This window comes from Coffea arabica, chromosome 7e, assembly GCF_036785885.1.
Source record: "Coffea arabica cultivar ET-39 chromosome 7e, Coffea Arabica ET-39 HiFi, whole genome shotgun sequence".
Classification (NCBI taxonomy): Eukaryota; Viridiplantae; Streptophyta; class Magnoliopsida; order Gentianales; family Rubiaceae; genus Coffea; species Coffea arabica.
In genome coordinates this window covers 1,954,721-1,975,898 of record NC_092323.1, presented here as the reverse complement: position 1 = coordinate 1,975,898, position 21,178 = coordinate 1,954,721, and the positions used below count along the sequence as shown (strand labels likewise).

At 38.3% G+C, this 21,178-nt stretch overlaps 3 protein-coding genes across 9 annotated transcripts; 1 reads left to right on the top strand and 2 right to left on the bottom strand.

Annotated features, from left to right (window-relative positions):
* Positions 1 to 1,438: 1,438 nt before the first annotated feature.
* On the top strand, positions 1,439 to 10,022 carry LOC113722904 (uncharacterized). Of its 6 annotated transcripts, XM_072059257.1 has the most exons (17): positions 1,439 to 1,769; positions 1,869 to 1,983; positions 2,076 to 2,187; positions 2,274 to 2,318; positions 2,471 to 2,538; positions 2,626 to 2,680; positions 2,803 to 2,882; positions 2,970 to 3,053; positions 4,401 to 4,514; positions 4,866 to 4,984; positions 5,070 to 5,187; positions 5,486 to 5,616; positions 5,704 to 5,857; positions 6,027 to 6,106; positions 7,023 to 7,597; positions 7,736 to 7,977; positions 8,070 to 10,022. In XM_072059257.1, the coding sequence occupies exons 1-15, from the start codon at positions 1,570 to 1,572 to the stop codon at positions 7,114 to 7,116; spliced, it is 1,569 nt and encodes a 522-aa protein (XP_071915358.1). In that variant the 5' UTR covers positions 1,439 to 1,569; the 3' UTR covers positions 7,117 to 7,597; positions 7,736 to 7,977; positions 8,070 to 10,022. The 6 variants fall into 6 exon arrangements, with proteins under 6 accessions (XP_071915358.1, XP_071915360.1, XP_027101935.2 ...); XM_072059259.1 differs by having other exon boundaries at positions 7,049 to 7,597; positions 7,736 to 10,022; XM_027246134.2 differs by having other exon boundaries at positions 7,032 to 7,597; positions 7,736 to 10,022.
* Positions 7,241 to 11,321, bottom strand: LOC113722903 (chloride channel protein CLC-b). Its single transcript, XM_027246133.2, has 6 exons — positions 10,877 to 11,321; positions 10,570 to 10,770; positions 10,283 to 10,460; positions 9,286 to 9,818; positions 7,770 to 8,922; positions 7,241 to 7,573 (listed from the first exon to the last, which is right to left on the bottom strand). Exons 1-6 carry the CDS (start codon positions 11,065 to 11,067, stop codon positions 7,469 to 7,471), a joined length of 2,361 nt encoding a protein of 786 aa, XP_027101934.2. The 5' UTR covers positions 11,068 to 11,321; the 3' UTR covers positions 7,241 to 7,468.
* Positions 11,322 to 16,540: 5,219 nt separating this feature from the next.
* Positions 16,541 to 20,523, bottom strand: LOC113722902 (small ribosomal subunit protein bS21c). 2 transcript variants are annotated; one of them, XM_027246132.2, is made up of 2 exons: positions 19,685 to 20,523; positions 16,541 to 16,878 (listed from the first exon to the last, which is right to left on the bottom strand). In XM_027246132.2, exons 1-2 carry the CDS (start codon positions 20,134 to 20,136, stop codon positions 16,767 to 16,769), a joined length of 564 nt encoding a protein of 187 aa, XP_027101933.1. In that variant the 5' UTR covers positions 20,137 to 20,523; the 3' UTR covers positions 16,541 to 16,766. The 2 variants fall into 2 exon arrangements, with proteins under 2 accessions (XP_027101933.1, XP_071915059.1); XM_072058958.1 differs by having other exon boundaries at positions 16,818 to 19,245; positions 19,685 to 20,496.
* Positions 20,524 to 21,178: the final 655 nt, after the last annotated feature.

Genomic DNA, 21,178 nt, shown 5'->3' with positions numbered 1-21,178 from the left:
TAAACTGGAAATCCCGTCCCACACGAGCCATTCTTTGGTCAATAATGTTTGACCAAACTTTAGTGATATACTGAGAAACCTTATAAATTTTTAGGGATTTCAATGCAATTAACCTCTCACCTAGATTAGCTTAAAAGAACAAAATAATTAGGGGTGACAATTTTTGGCACGACACGACAATATGGCTCGAATACGATTCGAAATCAATAGGGTTTTAATACGATTGGAACTCATTATTGATTTAACTTGTTAGTGACATGAAAGTAAGCGAGTTGGGTTAGGTCAATCCACATGTTCACATGCTAATCCAATAAAGTACTTATTTTAAGATAATAATTCAACACTAACAACGATCAAATTTGGTTTAAAGATTTCAATTAGAAGTTTTAAAAAACTCACAAGTTTTATGTCCTATCATATATTGAATTGTCTAAGCGTATTTCTAAAAGGTTGATTGGATTGTATTTTCTAGAGAGTTTTTGGAGAGAAATTACTTTAACACTTTTTAAGATGTGACATATATAAGATAAAAGGTGATTAAAAAATGTGTGGAAGGAATCTTCACAGAAAATCCAGAAACTTTTCAAAAAAAATAGCAAGTCAAATAAGACTGAATTTGTAACTTATATTATGATTGAAAAGTTTCACTATCTATTATTTTTTTGAATGTTTTGAAAACTTTAAATCTTGTGTTGAGTATGTATTTCAAACAATTTATTGTGTGTTTTAACAATAGCAATATTGAATAAATTACATGACCAAATGGATTAAAATAAGCGATTAAAATACTAGATTGTTTCTAGCATAGATTAGTAGGTTGATTTGGCAAGATAATGCATTGTATCAAACCTATTTTAATTATATAAAGTGTTAACGGGTTATGCGGATTGGGTTGGGTCAACTCGTTAACATACGGGGTTAAGGCACGATATGAAAGTTTAATGGGTTGGATTAGAAATGATGTTTTTTTGACATGAACACCATAATGACAAGATAATTATACAACATGACACATTGCCATCCTTAAAAAATAATATGCTATCCTAATCAAATTTTGAAAATTAAAAAAGTAGCAAAACTTTTTTTTTTAAGACTAAGTGAGTAAAGTTATATAATTTTCAACTCATTTAGATAAGAAATTAATGTTTTAAAGTCCCTAAATAATTAATAGGATTTTACTTTTACCACTAAAGTTTAGTCGAAACTTAAACATTAACAATTAAGTATGAACTGATACGAAATACGATTCGGAACAAAATTTTCACTTTTGAGGCCTTAATCGGGTCTTATTCACTTTTAGGGACTGAATTGATACATTGGTCTACTTTGAAGGGCTAAATTAAATTTCACCCGCTCAATTTTAGATTGTGATTATTTCGGAAGAAAAAACTGGAAAGAGATATAATAAAAAGTAAACAAAAATAAAAACTAAATCGAGCTTTATCCATTCCCGCCACCAAAACCAACCCGGGCACCGTCCAGTCCAGCATCAACTGCATTCTTACCCCCATACGCCCTTCGGATTCCTCTCCTCTCCCGCCACCCATCGCTCAGACAAGAGACGCCCGAATGGCCTCCACTTTCCTCTCAGTACCACTGCACCCGTCATCATCCTTCCCTCTAATCACTTGTCGAACCACCACCACGAATTTCGCTTCCCGCACTCCACGAGAACCACCGCCACTGACGTCTGTCTGCCAAAATCCTAATCCTGGCTTTACCGCACCGTCCTCCTTAACTTGCTCCCTCCAATGCCCTCACTTCCAGTCGTACGTTTCCCCGACTCATAACTCTTTCAACTCTTATTTAAAAAAAAATAAATAAATCATTGTGAGCAGGGCGCTAATTTTGATTTCATTGGCTTTCAGGTGTTCGGGTTGTACACACGAGTACAATCTCCACCACCCTGCAATAGTTGACGAGGCCACCGACTTTTTCAAGACTCTCGGCGTTTCCGACTTCACCTTTGATAGCTGTAGACTGGTAAATACTTCATTTCTATCACTTTACTGCCTAGCTGCTGGTCTTAAAAATTTTCACCAAAAGCAATAATCGATATCTCAATGATTTTACAGTGGGGATGGAGATGCCGCGCAAAACTTGCTGTTCGGGGTTCATCAACCGAGCCTTTAATTGGGCTTTATCAAGAGGGCACTCACAATATTGCTGATATTCCCGAGTGTAAAGGTGTGGATCTTTTGTAATTCTAAGTTCGTTGAATTTTCATATTTTCAACTAAATTGTTTATAACTAGGTACTTCTTGCATTTGCAGCTCATCATCCGCGCATTAATGCCGCTGTGGAGCTCCTGAAACAAGGTCTGTCATCCATCCTATTAATTGTATTTTAAAGCAACACTTATTTTTCCTTTTTCTTGGTTGAATCGCCTCCAGGCTAATGGCCAGAATTTCATCTCTAATGTGTGCTCTCTCTCTTTCTCCTGCATGTTTTCTTTATGTACTTTTGGCAGGCATATCTGATTTGTGTATTGAGCCATATGACGAAGATCAGGGAACTGGCGAACTGAGATATGTGCAGGTGATTAATTTTGTTAATAAATGACAGCAGAAGTTAGTTATAGTCCGGATTATCTATATATGTAATGAATCCCCTTGGACTTTGCAGATGGCTGTGACTACGTATGACACATCTCTTCCTGTCTCACAAAGATATCAAAATGGTTTGTAGCTGATATTTCACTATCCCATTGTTTCCTGTAGTGTGAATATTTGGATTTGTGATTTGTTAGAAAAGGTCTATTCAGATCTTTAAATATTACTATGAATTTTTCTGTTATTTCAGGTAAAGTGCAGGTTGCTTTGGTTTGGAATTCTAGAAATGAAAACTCACCTAGTTCAGAAAAATTGAATGCTCTAGCAAATGTAGGATTCTCAATATTCATTTGTCAATATAATTTTGGATGTAATCTTCTTCATACGCATGACTTTAGGGATTGTATGTGTGTGCAGTACCTGTGGAGAAATGGTGGCAGAAGGACGAAAATCAATCTAATTCATTCTGTGTGGGCTAACTTTCAAACATCAACTAATAATGTGAGCACAGCTCTCTCTGTCATTATCTCACTGTAGCATGTATGTGTTGGTAGTATTGTTACCTACAGACAACTATATATGTAGATATAGGTACATCCACTATGTATACTAGTAATTATGGGGCACACTCCACGAATGTGCTTGAGTATTTGGGGGTGGGGGTTGTTTAACAAAAATACCATAGAAACATCTGTAGTTTCCTTGAATGCAATGAATATATTATCTTGTTGAAAGGGTAATTTTGGGAACTCATAATGAATGACAATTACCACAACTTTCCTTTGCACTTAAGATACACATATTTTGTGCTTGTGTGCTTTTTGTAGCACTTGGAAATTTTGAAAATCCATAGCATTAAAATGGTTGATCTTGTTGTAAAAAGTCTCTGGCCGACTTCTTTCGAAGAATAATTTTCAAGTGATCTGTTTTTTGGATATTGGAGAGTGCATATTGTGATAATGTGTGAAAATGCCATTTGAAGCAGTCAACTAGAATAAATATAATTTGAACCTTATATTTTCATGGAATTTGGAATTGTGAAGTCTTTGAGTGAGTTAGATAGCTGTGAATCTCATCACAGAAAGGTGAACTTTTGGGGTCTGTGAAAGGGAAAATTAACATGACCTGGTTGTTCTCTTTCTTTATTATGGTTGGCAAAGTAATTGGACTCTATCTCATGAAAAACACCCTTTTATGTTCTATCTTCTTTTATATGCATCTCTTTTGCAGGTGCACTTGATCAATCTTTAGTGCACCTCAAGGAATGCTGCCAGCAAGTTGTGGAGGGTGGGGAATAGTCTGCAGGGTCCACTCCCTGCGGGACACCCTTAAAAAAAAAAAAAAAAGGAATGCATGTGTTAATGTGAATGAGTATAAATTTTTTTATCTTATCTCTATGGTCTCTGAAATCAAAAACCACCATGCTGTATGAATTTAACCTTCACAATATCTTGTATTTATGTGTCTTCTTCTAGTTTGGGTAATTTCCATGGACTGCATATGAAATCTAAGTTAACTCTAGAATCTATATATGGAAAATAAAAACTTTACTGTGAATGTGGAATTTGGATTTTTCCATCCTGTGGAGACCTAGGGCTAAAATTTTTTGAAATTGAAAAAAGCTTTTTAGAGAGCAGGCTTTGGGTTGCTTCTGAGCACACTTACTTTTTTAAGCAAGAAAAAACGTGAACGTGTCTTTAGTTTTTTGGACAAAATTTACAAATTTAACTTAAATTTCTATATAAAAAGATATACTATAGATTTCATAAGCTTTTGACAGGCCCTTAAGGATGTTAGTGTCAAACTAGCCTTCAGCAGACCTTTGATATGTTCTTTGTGTTGATTTAGATCATATTTGGGAATAGATGGAGGCATTTGATTGGAGACGCAGAATTCTGGGAACATGTTGGAGGAATCGATGTTTCTTTGGCTCCATCAAGCTTTGGTCAAGCAAATACCAAGGTAGAAATCTGAATAAAGTTTGTTGCTTTATTTAGCTTTGTTTTAAGAAAAAATGGACATGCTCTTTTGGTTTGTTCTATCTAGGTATAGATATCATTGGTCTTGTTTCTTCTGAATCAACTTTTTCGTCGTGCAAAGGATGGTGGCAGGAACTGTCATTATCTTGTGTGTTCTCTTGATCGTCATTTGATATTGTGATGACTATTAATCAGTCCCTTACTTTATTACTGCCCTAGTGTTTCTCCCATCTGGATGGATAATCAAATAATTTTTCATTGTTTCCTCTGTAGTACGAGGATAGTTGGTTTATGCATTTGTTTATAGTTAACATATTTTTAAATTTTTGTCCAGGCATTTGATTCTTTGCTTCGGAAGTTACAGAAGTATGTCCCTCATGGCGCATCAGTGGTTGATCTTTATGCAGGAGCCGGTGTTATCGGATTATCTTTGGCTGCAATGAGGAAGTGTAGGTAAGAACCTGATAATGTAAAGAGCTATAAATTTTGGTGCTTGACAACTGAGCATTCATTCTAATACACTTTGAGTTTTTAACAGGTTAGTAAAATGTGTTGAGGTTAACAGAGAGTCAAAGATGTCCTTTGGAAAGACAGTTGAGCGTTTACCAGCCTCTCTGGATTGCAGCATCAGCTGGCATCAAGCAGACACATCAGTAGTAAGTGTCAATTTTTCCTTTTCTTCAAAATCACGCACAAGGAATTGGGATTTGTATATGGCAATGCATGTATCTTTATAAGTGTATTCTGTAGGTCTATACTTAGCCATCCATGCGGGCATGTGGTACAGTTGATACTAACGCAATGCATTTTAGCTGTGAATGTGCTTTTCGAAATTCCCTCCTTTTATACTTTTTTGGACAGCTGAAGATAAAGAATATCCAATCAACTAATGTGGGTGGTTGGGTGTATTCTCTGCAGCACTTTGTTGAGCTCTTACATTAAAAATTTGTTCAGGAACCTCTTTCTTGGCTTGTGGGATCAGAGGTGGTTGTAGTTGATCCTCCCAGGAAAGGGCTAGAACCATCTTTGGTTGATGCATTAAGGACTATGTCATCCGTGGAGCTTAAATCAAAGCTGCCTGAAAGGTAGAGTTAGAATGGAATATAAAATCCAGTTGTGAATTGCTCTTTTAAGTAGGATGTTTATATGCATTTTTTTTGGTCTAATCTCAGTCCATCCTTAGAGGCCAAAGGTGAAAAGAGGCCATGGGTTATTAGAGCAAGACAACCATCAGTGCAATTTAAACTCGGGCCTTTGCAAGAGGAAAGCCGCTCGCTGCCTCAAACTCTAATCTACGTAAGCTGTGGGTGGCAAAGTTTTAAAGAGGTAGATTGGCATTATGGGTTTTTCATGACTCCTAGGAGCTGTCACCTAATTAGACGAATTGAATCTTTGATTTTCAGAGAACCCCCCCCCCTCCTCTCTCTCTCTCTCTCTCTCTCTGACGAGGAAAACTTTCTTCTGATTTTTTACCAAAGAATTGATCTTTTTACAGGATTGTGCATCACTTTTGTCTGGAGAGACATGGCATTTGGACAAAGCGCATGGCTTTAATTTCTTTCCTGGCACACAGAGGTACTGTTTATCTTTGTGTCTCCCATTTAAGTAGAAGATATGTTTAATCTTTTCATTGAAATTTTCCGTGCAAAGGGCTCTATGTTGTGTTTATAGAACTTCTTTGAGAATAAAGACCAAAATTTTTGTATATGTGCGACTTAGACAAGGGGAAAGAAGTTGAATTACTTTCTAGAAAATCCCAAGCATTGGATCTGGTGAGAGGCTAGCAGTGGGATGTCTTTGCATGGATGAAAGGAAGTTACATGGTGGTTGTTGGAAGCTATGGGTTCGTGATTATTCTGACCCATTATTTTTTTTTTTGGCTGTTCCCTTGACCATACTGGCACTGCCTGCTTAAGATCAAATTAGTCTTTTTCAAATGATTATCGGTGGTGTCATTTGCCATTGATCAAATAGCTGAACGCGAATATGAATTCATTTAATACATGAGGGCTACAGTTCGTACTACTGTACATGGGGGCTCAGTCTTGTATCAGTTTTAGGTTGCCAACGAAGTACATGACGGCCAAATCTTGCCTTGCTGCTTTGTAACAGAGTTCATTATGCCGCAATAGGCTTCAAGTTAATGACTCTTTAACATAACTGTTCTACTTTGCTATATTACTTGCTTTGAAGGAGTTCACAGTGTGGCATATTATGTGGTCGGCTGATTGGTAAAACCTGAATGAAAAAAAATATACTTTAAACAAAAATATCTGCTTTATGTTACGTTCTTTTCTTAATAAGGGACAACACTCCAAAGCAACTGTTATCAACATTTTTCAGCCTTTTCTACCCTGATCTAGGTACATTTATGTTTCTTAAAAGTGCAATGATGTGACTGTATTTAGCAGTAATGCGTGAATCTTTACTTTAGATTGATGCATTATAGCTCATTGTTATCATTTGAAGTCCTAAATGAGACATGGATTAGTTTATGCAGTATTGAGATTTTGGCAGTATTTAGAAGAGGCCCAAGAGCATGCATGAAGAAAAAGAAATCTGCAAAAAAGAAGAGACCTTCTTGAGAAGAGTTTGCTGATGCAATTAATAGCTTAGATGCCGTGTTCTGATGGAACTCAAGCGTACATCTGGGGAAACAGAAATATGTATGGAAGAACCACTGTTGTGGAAGTTTGCAAAAGAAAGACATCAACAACAAAATACCTGTGTATTTGACGAACTTGCAAAACTAAAAAGGTTGTAGATGTGTAGCCTATAAATTTGTTCCGATGTCCATCAATGATGAACTTAGCTGAATGAAAGATAGTTGACACACGTCATATCTGGCTTTATGGAGTTTGTGAAAGAATGCAAAACTGGAGAAGATGAGAAAAGAATTCAAAAAAGCGGCAACGGTTCGTATTCAGTTGGAGAATTTTAGTGTCCCTTTTTCCCCTTTGACTTTGCTAGATGAGGGAAAGCACTCAAAATATTGTGGGCTCTCAGGTCTTGCCTGGTCAATATTCCCACCACAGGAGAAACCTACAAAAGGGAGCATAACATCAGGTAAGTGATACTATATTGGATAGTTATGGCTTATTTACGGAAAAAGCATTCTTTTCCATCATATGTTGTAGTTTCCTTCTTGTTTTAACTATCACTATTCAATCCTTTTTATGTCTTTTTTTTTTTTTTGGGCTTCAGAAATCTTAATGAAGAGTTTGCTTCAGAAACTAACCCCGGATGCTTGATACTTTGGTATGATGATCATGTGCCGGAGCCCCACTTGCCTGAACAGCACCATTGCTTTTGCTGCTGACATGCTTTCTAACACCGTATAGGGTGTGGTATTTGTTATGGGATGCAAGTCAACATACATCTCCATTTCATCCTTTGTTACAGTCACGTCATCAATCTTACCCCACCTTTCAGCCAAATCAACCCAGGTGAATTTCTCTCTCACTTCCCACTCCTCTGTCCTCCGTCTTTCTGGCAGGAACCACTTCCTTTTCAGCACTAACAGAAGGTGAGCTCGCAGGACTAATCCTACCAGTTCAGTTGCTCCAGTTTGTGTCCCAACTGGTGCCATTACCCCTTCATCTACAACGGGGAACCCATTGTGTGTGGTGTTCCTGAGGACTTCTACAATGTAGCCAACTTTCTCGATCCCATGAAGAGTAACAACTGGCGGCTTGACATCAGCTAGTTCCCCAACAGTTATATTTCTCATCCATGGTTCTGGATTTGCATCTAAGAAAGGTAGACCTTTTAATTCTAGTATTATCTCGTATATGCTTGGGTTGAAGCAGTCTCCAACTGTTTTGGCAATTAGAAGAACGAGCATTGTCATGGGTAGCAGGAGAAGGTTGTTGGTCAGCTCAAGAAAGATGACACAGAGCGAAACTGTCATCCTCATTGAACCAGCCATTAGAGAGGCTGCACCTAGAACGGCATAGAGCCCTTGGTCAATTTGTGTGTATGGGCCCATGGCAACGCCAAGCATACGACCATAAGCAGCACCCATGAGGATAATTGGAAGGAAAAGACCAGATGGAACGGCAATTCCAAAGGTTATGAGCCCTAGAATGCAATATAGAACAAAGAAGATAGTGAGGGTAAAGATATGGAACTCTGAGGAGGTGCTTGTGGAGAAAATGTTGCGAACAGCATCATCATTGGTTGTGAGGAGAAGAGTGGCTAGGTCATTATACTGTCCATTTGGGCAGTTGAATTGCTTGAAGTTTCCTGCTCCTCCATTTGTGGGGCAGGAAGTCTCTTGAATGGAGGGATCACAAGGTCGGCAACTAGCAAGGAATGGTAGTCCATATACGCATACAGAGGTGAAGATAGAGACACCAAGGCTTAGTAGAAGTTTATGTAGTTTTCCTTTCCTGCAACATTAGTAGAGAGTAAGAACCCTACAGTCAGAACATCACAATGTTTTTAATTCAGGTTGGTTCTCTTTAACCGTGGATTGTACTGACACAGAAGAAATTGCAATTCAGTTTAAAGCAATATTTGAATTGAACAATACGCGGCTCTCTGTTTTGAAATTTAACTATGTTTGCTAAAAGGTTCATCAGTTTTCATGCGATTGTCTCTGGAGAGAGCTTGGTTCATCTCTAGGTTTTGGCCTTTTGACCTTTGGCTTTGAATGAATCCAAGCGGTATTAAAAGTACAGAAATAACCCATGGAATCATGGGGAGAGATATTGCAGAGCAGAGTTATATATATTTGAAAAATGGGTACTTACTCATTTATAAGACTGTAAAGCCGGAGGACCTTATGGAGAACATGGTTGTAGAGGCTTCCAAGCAGTCCTCCAATTATGCCAATGACAGCAATAGGAATGAGATCTACGATGTGATACCTCACAGAAACTTCACTTACATCAAACATGATTAGACCTCCTTTTCCAAAAAGTCCACAGTATCTGGATTTGCAGTATTCCATGAAGGCTCTGAGCACCACCACCACGACTGCAGTGCTGAAAAAAGATCTCCATAGGAGGGCACTTCTCCACCATGTTGCAACCTCCTCGAGAGCAAAGAGGACGCCGCCAACTGGTGCTCGGAAAGCAGCACAGACACCTGAAGAGGACCCGCAGGTGATGAGATCTCGCCTGTCCCTGTCGTTATTAAAGTAACGAAGCCAGCGCCATTTTATCCGGTAATTGTCCGGTCCACCTTGTCCTAGTAAGGAAGCAATGCAGCTTCCAATGTGCACCAAAGGGCCCTCTTTGCCTAGATCTAAGCCTGCAGCAACAGCTCCTATGCTTCCAATGATCTGTAATGAAGTGAAGAAGCTAGAAGACCATTCAGCTCACCTCTGACGTGCAATCGAACTACTAACAGACACAATAAGTTGCTTCATGTGAAAACTGTTTTCGTTAGGCGTTTAACTTCTTCCTTGTGGTTTTGGCTTGTAAGGTGTATGTTACTGAAGATCATTTGGATGCCATCAGAAACTATTTTCTCGTTGACCGACTAATTGTGAGGTAAAAACCTTCTTAAGGATTGCAAGAGATCAGAAAAAAGCACATAATAGTGGTGGTGGATTATACTCGTTATCAAGAGTGTGTGTGTATATATATATATAATCAAGGCCTCTGTCAAATGAGGTTTGCATTGATTTACTTGCCAACCTAGTGATATGGGTACGCATATTATCAACGAGAAGGAAATTGCTACACTTTTAATAACGACGCAAAACTTAAGCTCTGAATTCTGCAATTAGAACGGCCAACTCACCTTGACAATTAATGTAGTAGCGCCATACATATTTGGAGTGTCAACCCCATTTAGATAAGCTTTAATTTCAGGTATCCCAGGGCCTGCTGCAGTAGGAGCAAAGAACACGCAGAGAACAGCGGCTAGAAGCGTAAGAAGAAAATTAGTCCCGGCAAAGAATAGGAAACCCATTAGGTACCTGCATCAAACCAAAGAGCGGTGAATGACAAAAATAATTGATTGCTCTTTGCTGTGAACAGAGATGCTATATAATATGAGGAGGCTGGTATCCCGGTATACGACGAAACCTTTTATTATTGATGTAGTCGATCACTTTGAGAAGTTTGTAGCCTGCAATATTTTCCACAGCTAGATTGATGAGGGTGGCTATTACTCCGGTTAGAAGACCAACTAGGAATGCCAAGGTCCATTTCAAGAAGACATACTGCAACACCTGTACTTGGGCTCTGCTTCTCCAGTCATGCTTGAAGAGATCATTTTCGTTGATCCTGCACAGGAGCGTAGCTTTGCGTATAAAATGCTGTGTAGGGGTGAAATGAAGGGCGGGAAGCAAATTGATCCGACAGGGAAGGAGATGTACTGGTGTAGTCTTACTCGTAGTCTAGACTCTCTATGTAAGAAACTTTGGCTCCAACCACAGCTAGTGGATTGGAGGAAAGCGTTCTGTTTCTCTTGAGGAGAGGTTGATGAAGTGAGTTGCTCTCTGGATCTCTTTCCTGGTTTTGTGCTTGTCCGTCTACGTCGTTGGTCGCCGCTGCTGCAGCAAATTGGTTGGAGTCCTCCATAAGGACGACGAGATTGGGGAAGGGGGAGAGGGGAGAGGGGGCGCTTAAAATCTCCTATCAGGCGAGGCGGAGGCAGTCATTAGCAGCAGCAGCGGGGATCTGGTGACGAGGAAAGGGAAAACGGAAAACCCCCCTTCTTCTTTCCCTTTTTTTTTTTTCCCTGGAATTCAGAGGATGGGGGAGACGTGACCATCTGGTACACGCATATACGGTACGTATTTTGCTGATGTTCGAGGGAACAGATAATATTTACGGCCAAGTTGTTCTGCGGTGCTCATTAGAGTAACTTTATAGATTATTCCATAAATTGCTCCATAAATTGCTAATCAAAAATTAATGCCAAGTCATACTTAATCATAATGGTGTGTGTGTGTAAATGTGGGGAAAAAAAAATGTGGGCCCTCTTGTTTTTCTAGACAAATATGTACGTACTTGCACGTGTTATCACTGATCTTGTATTTCATTATTTTTTTTTAAAAAAAAAATTAGCTTTAATTTTCTAAACTAACTAATATGTGGGGGGCGCTCTTACTTTTCTAACATGGAGTTGGAGTGAATTATTATTAGTGTGTTGCAATGAAAGTTAGGAATTGTTATGGGGAAAATAAAAAATGGTGGGTGAATTTTTTTCAAACAGTAGTACTAACAGAAATGATAAGGAGAAGCTTGTAGGTGAAAGAGGTTCTCATGGTCGTCAATACACTTTAATAATAATAAATGAATGAATGATTGGATGAGGATCCTGATTGGATGAGGGATGGGGAAGTCGCAGAGATGATGCCACGTCATCCTCTTCACTTCATTAGTTATCATCAGACATAATAACTATTGATTGATTATTACCCAAACGAAAAAAAAAAAGGAAAGACATAGCTATCGATGACCTGGCTTTTGGCTCTACATATTGGTGTTGTATTTGATACCCGCTTATTGCATTATTGCATTGACTGATGCTTACGTAAAGCTGATCGCCTTTTTTCACCACCCCGGCCCCCCTCTCCCCCTATATATATATATATATAATATACTACATGAGCGACTCTAGACACGTAAATAGTAAAAGGCAACGATTTTTTTTTTTTATCGTCTAGATAGACATTGCTGCATTTTTTTTTCCTCCTCTTGCTGTATACTAATAATGAACGTAATAATTACAGTGTTAGGAATTGTGGCTCAGTGACTGGCCGGCTGGCACTTTAGTTGACTAAGGATCAATGAATGATTGATGAAAAGTCTTTTTAGCGGATCGGAGTTGAGTGGAGGTGCAAAATCATAGTACTAGAATTGGGTCGGGTATAATAAAATAACCTCCCGTTTTTTACATTTTAAATTTTTAAGATGAGATCGAAGATCTCCCATGAAATGAGGGCAAGTTGGATGCGAGATCGTCGTGTCGTAGGTGTGGCTGGCGTGTGAACCACAACCAATCAATCAGATGCACTTTGCCTGCGTCCGCCTTTGACACATGACAAAGAGAGGATGGCTGATTCATTCAGCTTCAGTCCATTAATTGGATTGTCTTCACACACACACCCACCACACGTGTAGCCTGGAATTGGATTGTCAATTTGTGTTTTTGTCGTCTCTACATAACTCATACTTTACTTATTTATTTTCGTACGTAACTTTTTTTTTTTTCTGTTGAGGGAGGGTAGAGCTACGTACGAATCAAAACGCTCAAGAGCAACTTGAGTCAAAATTCGACTTAGAGATTGGTTAGCATCAAACTCAAATCGAGTTTAGACTCGAACTCAACCCTAAAGAAATTAAATTTGTTATTTTGTGAGTCAATTCGATTATATATATAATATTTTTATTTTAATAATCAAATTATATATATATCCATAATATTTAACACCAAACTTGATTGGAGTTCGAACTTTATACCGAGAATTTGTCGAGTTTGAGCTTGATTTTGAACTTGAAAAATTAAATCGAAACTCAATTCAATTAGATTAAAATTTAACTTGACTCAATTCATTTGAAGCCTTGGGAGTGATCTAATGCTTTGCATTAATTCAGCACGTTGTTATTCCTCTAGAAATAAAAAATGGATAATTTTAGAAACCTTACTTGAGGTTTCACAAAATATCACCTAGCTCCTTTGAGCTTTTCAAAATCTCGCTTAGCGCCCTTGAAGTAATAGTGGCACCATATGCCAATATCAATGGTGAAAAATTGTCAATAATACCCTCATATTTAAACTTTCTAAACTTGTTTTTTCTTTCTCTAAAATTTCTACTTTTCTTTAACAATATTTATACATACATACATATATATAATTGAAGTGCAAGTGTCAATGAAATATTCAGCACGTTTGGAGAAGAGTAGTTGCAGATTTTTTTTTTTCCTTTTTTTTTGTGTTTCACAACTATATTTATCTATTTATTTGTTTCTATTCATGTAGAGCACCGGAGAAATGAAGTAATTGAAACTCCAAACTCTGTGATTTTTCAAATTATAACTTTTTCTTTTTGTAATAAAAATTTAGTCTTTCACTCCCCTAAAAAAAAAGTCAGCTTATTTTGAGTAAATTATTTATATGATATTGAAATTGATTTCATCTATTGCTGATTTTTTTTTGCTCGAATGCATAAGTTTGACTTGCCAATTGCTTTTAACACTATGGAAGGTTTTTATTTGTGGAAATGATTTGAAGAATAGTATTTGCTTTTACTATCTCTCTCTGCTACAGAAGTGACATTGACGGTAACATATAAATCTTCACAAACTTTTATCTCCTCACTTTTAAGATGGTTTCAATTTAGTTTTTTTTCTTGGTTTGTAAAATGTTCATTTTTTTAAATAGCTTAATGGTATTAAGGGCACTAAAATAGTCTCTCTCCTCAAACATGAATTTTCTAATATTACTTTTGATTAGAAGGGCTGACAATGTTACAAAAATGTCAAATTGAGGGGTGCTAAGTGATATTTTGAAAACCTCAGAGGAGCTAAGTGATATTTCATGAAACCTAAGGGGAGGTTTCTAAAATTATCCCGAGAAAGAAAAAAATTTCACAACAGTAGTGTACGTAAAAAGAAATGAATGGGCCGAGTATCTCAGTTGCGGGTGGGGTGGACAGGACAGTTGTAATGCGGAGATTTGAAGGCAGAAGTTGGTCGGACGGTGCATATAAGATGACTTTTGAAGCAACTCAACGGTCACCTTATCCACATCGATCTATCTACCACGTTGGCTTATTGCGTCTACGTGTTGCTATTGTGGTCCTCTCACTTGTTTCATGCAATGGATGATTTGAGCCATTGTTATGGGGGAGGAGAGGACCAATTACGTGCGTCTTTGTTCATATACAACTATTTTCTTTTAACTTTTTTCCCTTTTTGAATACATATTCGATCTACAGAATTAATGTTACGTATTATTTTTTTTTTTCGATCTACAGAATTAAATGTTACGTATTATTACGGCTTCACAATCTAGTTACATTTAGTCCAAAATTCTGTTGATTTTAAATTGAAACTTGAATGATGTAAGCTTGCAAGACCTGACAAGTATTAGAATTATTTCACGCTCAGACAGAGACCTGGGCCCAATTTCTTGCCAAACCTCAGCCTTCAATATCTCTCTCTGTCATTTTTTTTTTTTTTTTTTTGGGTTGGAGTAGACTTCAGTTTAGGAAAGGTCAAGAGTTGGACCACGGCTTTTACTTTGTGCATCAATATTAAGAGAAACCCGATCAATAATTAAGAAAAACCCAGTTCGAATTAACTTGGTTATGAGTAATGTCTTTTCCAAAAGGCCAAAAAAAAAAAAAAAAAAGAGGTAATGTAAATATAGACGGTCGCTCGTGTTTGGACAATCCAAGACACACACACAGTTAGCCGGGGAGCCGCTTACAAGTACAACTAGCTACTTGTGTGGCCAGCAGCAGCAGCAGCAGCAGCAGGAGGCTTGTTACGGATGCAAATTGAGTGAGAATGAGATAGGACCAAATATGACCCAAAAAAAAAAAGAAAAAATGGAAAAAATTCTCCACCCCCTCCATTTGAATAAACGAGATTGCCGACTATCACCGGAATGGAATCCCACCCCTTATTAGCCCGGCGGCTATCCACGTCCAGAAGGCGTAAACGAGATCTTATCCCAAGCCAAATGAGTCGGTCGCATGTGATCGATCACTTTTAATTTTTCATTTTTGCTACTTTTGGTTGGGAGGGAGTTTATTGAGCCAGCGATCCGCGCGCTGAGTTGTCCACTCCTGCCTGGTTGGGTTGCATTGTGAAATCAAGGAATTGTGGGGGCGGTCCATCCACGCCTTTACATCATCCGATCGTCCGTCTCGACAGTCTCTGGTTCCAGATCTCACATGTCCCAATCAAAACTCTTAAAAAGGCACGCTTGCGTTTTGTTCTTTTTGACTTTTGACTGCACCCATCCCTACCGTTTACATAGATCACATGTTTCTTCTTGTCATTCACAAGCAAGCATTTTTTTTTTCATTAGACGTCAGCAGCTAGCCTAATTTGCTTATACACTTATTTCTATTTCAGCCTAACTTAGTGGCTCAACAAAACCTAAAAAATCCGGCAGAAACTGAATCACTATTATACCAAACAAATTTCGTATGAATTTGAAAAAAGTCACATATAGTAACATATTAATGAAAAGTAATGTTTAAATCCTTGATCTCCTGTCCATTAAGACTTAAAAGTCTTTTAACATTCCTTGATTCCGCTCAACCCATTCTGCCCTTTTTTTTTTTTCTTGAGTTGTTGTAATTTGTAAATGGCTTTAAAAACCGCCCATAGTTCTAGAATGAGGCCCTTGCCAGTTCCCACCACCGCCGTCCCAGTAGTAACGTAACGTAACATATAGATACATTAGTATTGTCATGCGGGGAGGATGGATTTAGACGACCACACCATAATTAAGCAGCTAGCAAGCAACCACACACTGATCAACTGAACCCTTATTCATTATCGCAGCTTTACCCAACTGAACCCTTATTTATTTATTTTTTCAGTCCTCCACAGGAAAAAGCACAAACTTTAGCCATTAAATCAAAGTCCCCCTCCGCAGTCCGCACCCAAGAGCTCCTTTAATTGATGCATTCATTCTTTAACTAATTATGCTCTCTAAGCCAGAAGGATAGATAACATTCTTTTCTTTTTTTTTTTAACCTTGTCTAAGAATCGTATTTAATTGAGCAAAAAAATTAATAATTTTTTTAAAAAATCCTTAATAGTGTGTTGACTGACTGCATAACAAAAAGTTTCCATTTGCCGCATACTAAACCAAAATGAGATGAGCCTTAATTCATCTGCAATAACTCCTCACACCTCATCCATCGGCATATAGCTTTTTGCAAGTATAATCAGAAACGCAATATCGGAATTGGGACGAATTTCCAAACCTAGGACACCGCCCCATCATGGACATGGGGTGCGCTAGATTTTTTCTCCAATTTTCTTGCGCTGTCAGAAAGTAAATCCTCCACCGACTCCACCAAAATGAAAGAATTTCATCTCATTCGGGAATATCACCGATCCTCTATCCCAGCTTTACATTCGACCCATGTCGATCTATCCATTTGATCAAATTTGTCTTCATTACTACACAACAAAAAGGGCATACTGCATATAGCTCAATGACGAAGGTGATTTTCTTGATTCTACAGAAGAAAATTTGACAGACAGAAACCTAAAATGAGGAAAGAGTCCTCAACGCTGGACAGCAATCAATAGGGAAGGTCTCCATCAGGAAGTTCCCAGTTATCTTCGTCTTCATCTTGCTTACTATTCTTAGAGGTCTCCTGCCTGTCTTGAAAACTGCCTCGCGACTGGGGGCGTCTATTATCACGAAAGAGATGATTAACTACAGCCAGCCAAATAAATAACTGTCTACCATTCAATGCATAAGCACAAATCACAAAATGAACCATTACTTGGTCACATGACAAGTGAATCACAATGGCCCAACGCATGCATAAACAACAATTGAAGAGCCCTGATACTAGTTAACATTTGATATCCAAGGCAGCACAAGCTAATTTCAAAAGCAAACTACCATTATTTTGTTTTTCCTTCTTTTTTTTTTTTGTGGTTTGGATTGGGGGTGGGATGGGACGAGGGGGTGGTGAGGACAGACACCATTGCAGCGTATTTAGTCCTTTTACTTTTATACCCATGTAAAGTTGTAAACGTACACACACACACTTGTTTTGGTACTTGAGCATATGAAATCAAACCAACAAATTCACAATCTCCTAATTGATGGAAAATTTTGTTCACAGAAGAAAATTTACACTGTTGCGTCAATCATGAAATATTCAACTCAAGGAATGTTATAAATGATCTAGGATTAAATGGCTTATAATCAACTTTCCTGCATCTTCAGGTAATTCTTCTATTGCTCCCTCGGTCCTTTGATTGCATTTATAAACACCACCAGGCACTAGCTTATCTAATTAGTCCAATTTCTTAAGAAAACTCAAACACTGTCAAACACCTGATAGTGAAGCATCCCCATTCTAGGTTAAAATGATTAGCCAACTGTGAATTTAAGTACCATCAAAATGTTTCACTTATCCTCCTATGCTTCTGCCTCAAGGGGGGGAGGAGAGGGGGGGGGGGGAGTGTTTGGAAACCCTTATCTTCCTACATCAACACCATTTTGGCATTAAAATTTTTGGCCACTTTTTGTTTTCTCATTTTTGCCCCAAGCAAATCAAGGACAAACATTATACAATCACCAAAAGCCATGCCCAACCAAACAAAAAAAAATTTGCAATGCTTGAAACCATGTTAGTAACTGCCAATCTGCCAAATTGTTATCCATCTGCACATTTTTAACTCATCAAGTTCTCTAAATAATTATTGTCAAAATGTGAGACCAATTTGAGTTTGCTACCATGTACAACATCATATTACGAGAAGTCATTACCACTGATGCGGCATCCTTCATTTTTCCTATTCTATCCTTCATTCTTTTGCTTCTACTTACATCGTCACTTTAGACATAATCACCACCAACAGTAGTTCACCACACACACCACCACAACGATCACTACCATCCACCACTGACGATCACCAATATAAGAAGAGAGAGGGATCTAGATAACTAGAAGATAATCAAATGGCAACCCTGGAAAATAATGGAAAGGGAACCACCTGTCCACCACAAACCAACACCTTCACCACCCCTATTATCACGACGGCATCAGCCATCATGTAACTACAGCAGGGAAAGAGATAAGGAGATATGGGCAATCATAAAAAGGGGTCAACATTATGCAGATTGTTGGAAAATTTTGAGTAGGCTGAAGGCTATGAGAGTAGAGCAAAAAGTGGTGAAAGAGTGGGGACGGATGGTTGGAGAGGGAGATGGTGGAGAGAGAACAACGGGGAGGGCCATAGAAGATTTAGTACTCTTTGATGTGGGAGAAGAAAGAGAGAGAAAGGAGTGGGTTTTTGAGAATTTGATACCTTTTCTTAATGAAGTCGTGATTATCCAACCAATTTTTTGAGAATATTTTCCGTACGTAAGGATTATTTTTATTAGTTGCACAGATGTTTGAGTGTGACTTAATCACTAGTGAAAAAAACTAACCATGCAATTGTACCCAAAACTACCCAAAAAACCAGTTTATATTTTGGATTTCTAGGCGTTGGAAACATCTACATCCAAAGAAGTGGGTACTAATCTGAGTGGTAGGTTGTTGCAATTAAAAGATTAAGAGGACGACATCGGAAGCGAGCAGAGTGTCAAACAGAGAAATAAAATAATCCCAGTAAAAAATTGAATGACTAGCTTACAAAAAATGGCAAAAACTGCGCGGTTTAAGGTGCCTAAAACTGAAAAAAAAAAAAGGTTGCCAGAATACAAGATCCAAGGGTGATTTTTTGCTTTAGTTGCAGTGAACAAACTACGAGACATGTTGGCAAAATCAGTTCAATGCATCTCGCTGAACCAGGAAAATCTTCATGTACCCAGTGCAAATATTTGTCTTGATCATTAATTGGAATTCAACCAAATCAGAATATGAATAAATCACTTATTGCAGCAACAATAACTGAGATGCAAGAAATGTATTCTTCAAAGACAGATCCGAACATGCTTCCCAACGAGGCCTTTCAGAAATCAAGTACCATCATCCATACTTGGATTGACCAACATATATGCAGAAATGTAAGCAGGTAGAAGCTAGCATCAAGAACCTTCATAAAGTAAAGAATGAAAAAAATAATTCAAATGAAGCACATCTTGTTTGGAAAGAGAAATCATGCATCGGAGAAAAACACAGGCAGCTGCTGCAGTTTGGAGCCTAGAATTCTAGGCATCAGGAGCTGAAATTGGAGAAATTCCATTTAGAAAGATGATGGCGTCTAAGCTACTAAAATACTTATCTGCAACTGTACGGTAGAAGTATTCGAATTCCGCAATGTCTCTTAACACTTACCTTTACCTTTCCTTTTTACTTAGAGGAATCATCCCAACGTTTAAGTAACAACTTATACTTACTTTGTTAGTGTGGTACCATAAAATCCCAGTTACCACGTGAGGTATATTCTATGGGAAAAAAAAATTCATATTTATCCCGTCTGTTCTGAAGGGAAAGGGTGGTTGGGGTGGAGGGAGGGTATAAAAGGGGTTTACCTTCGGCGATTGCGCTTGGCGGCCTCGCGAGACTTGCGCTTTTTCTCGTCCTGCTTGTTCTCAAAGAACCTTCTGCGCCTGCATTCTTGAATCACGCCGGCCCTCATCACCTCTCTCCGGAACCTGTTCAGGAGCTTCTCTTCCGGCTCGTTCTCATCCACAAGCACCTGAACGTTGTAAGCCGATCTAAAGAAGAGCGTGTTAGCATAAGCAAGAGACGGGCAAACCACCGACATCAGCCCATTATTAAGATCATTATCAGTCGACGATGACAGGGGCAGGTACTGCTGGTTTTCAAGTCGGGTGGCGGCGGCCAAAGCCAACCCATCCTTGGTGGAGCAAGTGGGAATGAAGAGGTGGGACGGCTGTGGCAATTTGAGCAGAGCTGGAGGTTTTGATGAGGGAGCGAAGAAGGAGAGGAGGTTTGCTATGGATGAGGCTGCAGCAGCCATATTCTCGATTTCGGTGTTGGATAAAACCCAAAAACCGTAAATAAAAACTAAATAAATGAAAAGACCTCAGCTCAGCTGAGAGGGACTGGAGCAGAGTGTCACAAGTCTCATAAGACGGGCCGGTCGTCGATGAGCCAAATTTGGATCATTACAGCCTCAACCAGGGGACATTTTTTTCCTGTCCTAGAAGTCCATCAACTGGTTCTTTCATATGGGCCTAATCTGGTTCTCAAATCAAATCAAAGGGGTTGGATGGAGGGATCTGTCAACAGCAAGGGTTTGATGATCAATAGTATAGTAGCAGTAGCAAATAATCCCCACCATTTGTAGGTCAGTTTCAGTTGTAATGGAAATAGAGAGTCAAATTTGAAGCAAAAGATTTAAATTGACTACAGATTTTCAGTCAAGAGCACATATAGTAGTTGTATTTTAGTACTGAAAAGTTATATCTGCGTGATTGAGTTTACAACTGATGATGAGGCGGCAGTGTCCTCGTTAGGTTAGGTTACATGAAGCCAATGCGCAGCGCTAAATTAATGTCATCCGCCAATCATATCTGCATGGTACGGTGCACATGTAAAAGTAGAAAAAGTGCCTTCTCCACCAATCCTTAACATGCTTGTCGTTCATTCATTGTGATGGTTTTGGTGACTGCATTTTTTGGAGACACGCTTGCAATTATGCAAAAATGCTTCAGCCTACACGAACGACTATGACAAGTGAGTGAAATCCAAGTTTTTTTTCTTGATACGTGACAAGAGTAATAGTGGTATAGATTGGGATTGAAGAAAAGCAGAATATTTTGTTAGTCCGCTAATCAAAGTGGACACACACCACATCCAACATATTACTACCTTTTTTCCCATTAGTGTGTACTATTACTTAATTTAATCCACACCACACTACTATTATTATATTAAGTAGTAGTAGTATTTGAAATATTATTTTGAATAATTACTGTAGCACTTTTTGTGATGTGATGTACATGAGATAAAAAGTAATTGAAAATATAAAAAGGTGGGTTGAAAAATGTGTTTATGAT

Bases quoted from the DNA above. Each gene is read 5' to 3' on its own strand.
- LOC113722904 (XM_072059257.1), top strand. From the start codon at position 1,570: ATGGCCTCCACTTTCCTCTCAGTACCACTGCACCCGTCATCATCCTTC. The intron at 3,054-4,400 runs GTGAGCACAGCT...GTGTTGATTTAG, and splicing joins TTCAAACATCAACTAATAAT to ATCATATTTGGGAATAGATG. The intron at 4,985-5,069 runs GTAAGAACCTGA...AGTTTTTAACAG, and splicing joins GCTGCAATGAGGAAGTGTAG to GTTAGTAAAATGTGTTGAGG.
- LOC113722903 (XM_027246133.2), bottom strand. From the start codon at position 11,067: ATGGAGGACTCCAACCAATTTGCTGCAGCAGCGGCGACCAACGACGTA. The intron at 9,819-10,282 runs GTGAGTTGGCCG...ACTTCATTACAG, and splicing joins CTACTACATTAATTGTCAAG to ATCATTGGAAGCATAGGAGC. The intron at 7,574-7,769 runs GTTAGTTTCTGA...TCCCTTTTGTAG, and splicing joins CAAAGTATCAAGCATCCGGG to GTTTCTCCTGTGGTGGGAAT.
- LOC113722902 (XM_027246132.2), bottom strand. From the start codon at position 20,136: ATGGCTGCTGCAGCCTCATCCATAGCAAACCTCCTCTCCTTCTTCGCT. The intron at 16,879-19,684 runs GTAAACCCCTTT...TCGTGATAATAG, and splicing joins GCCAAGCGCAATCGCCGAAG to ACGCCCCCAGTCGCGAGGCA.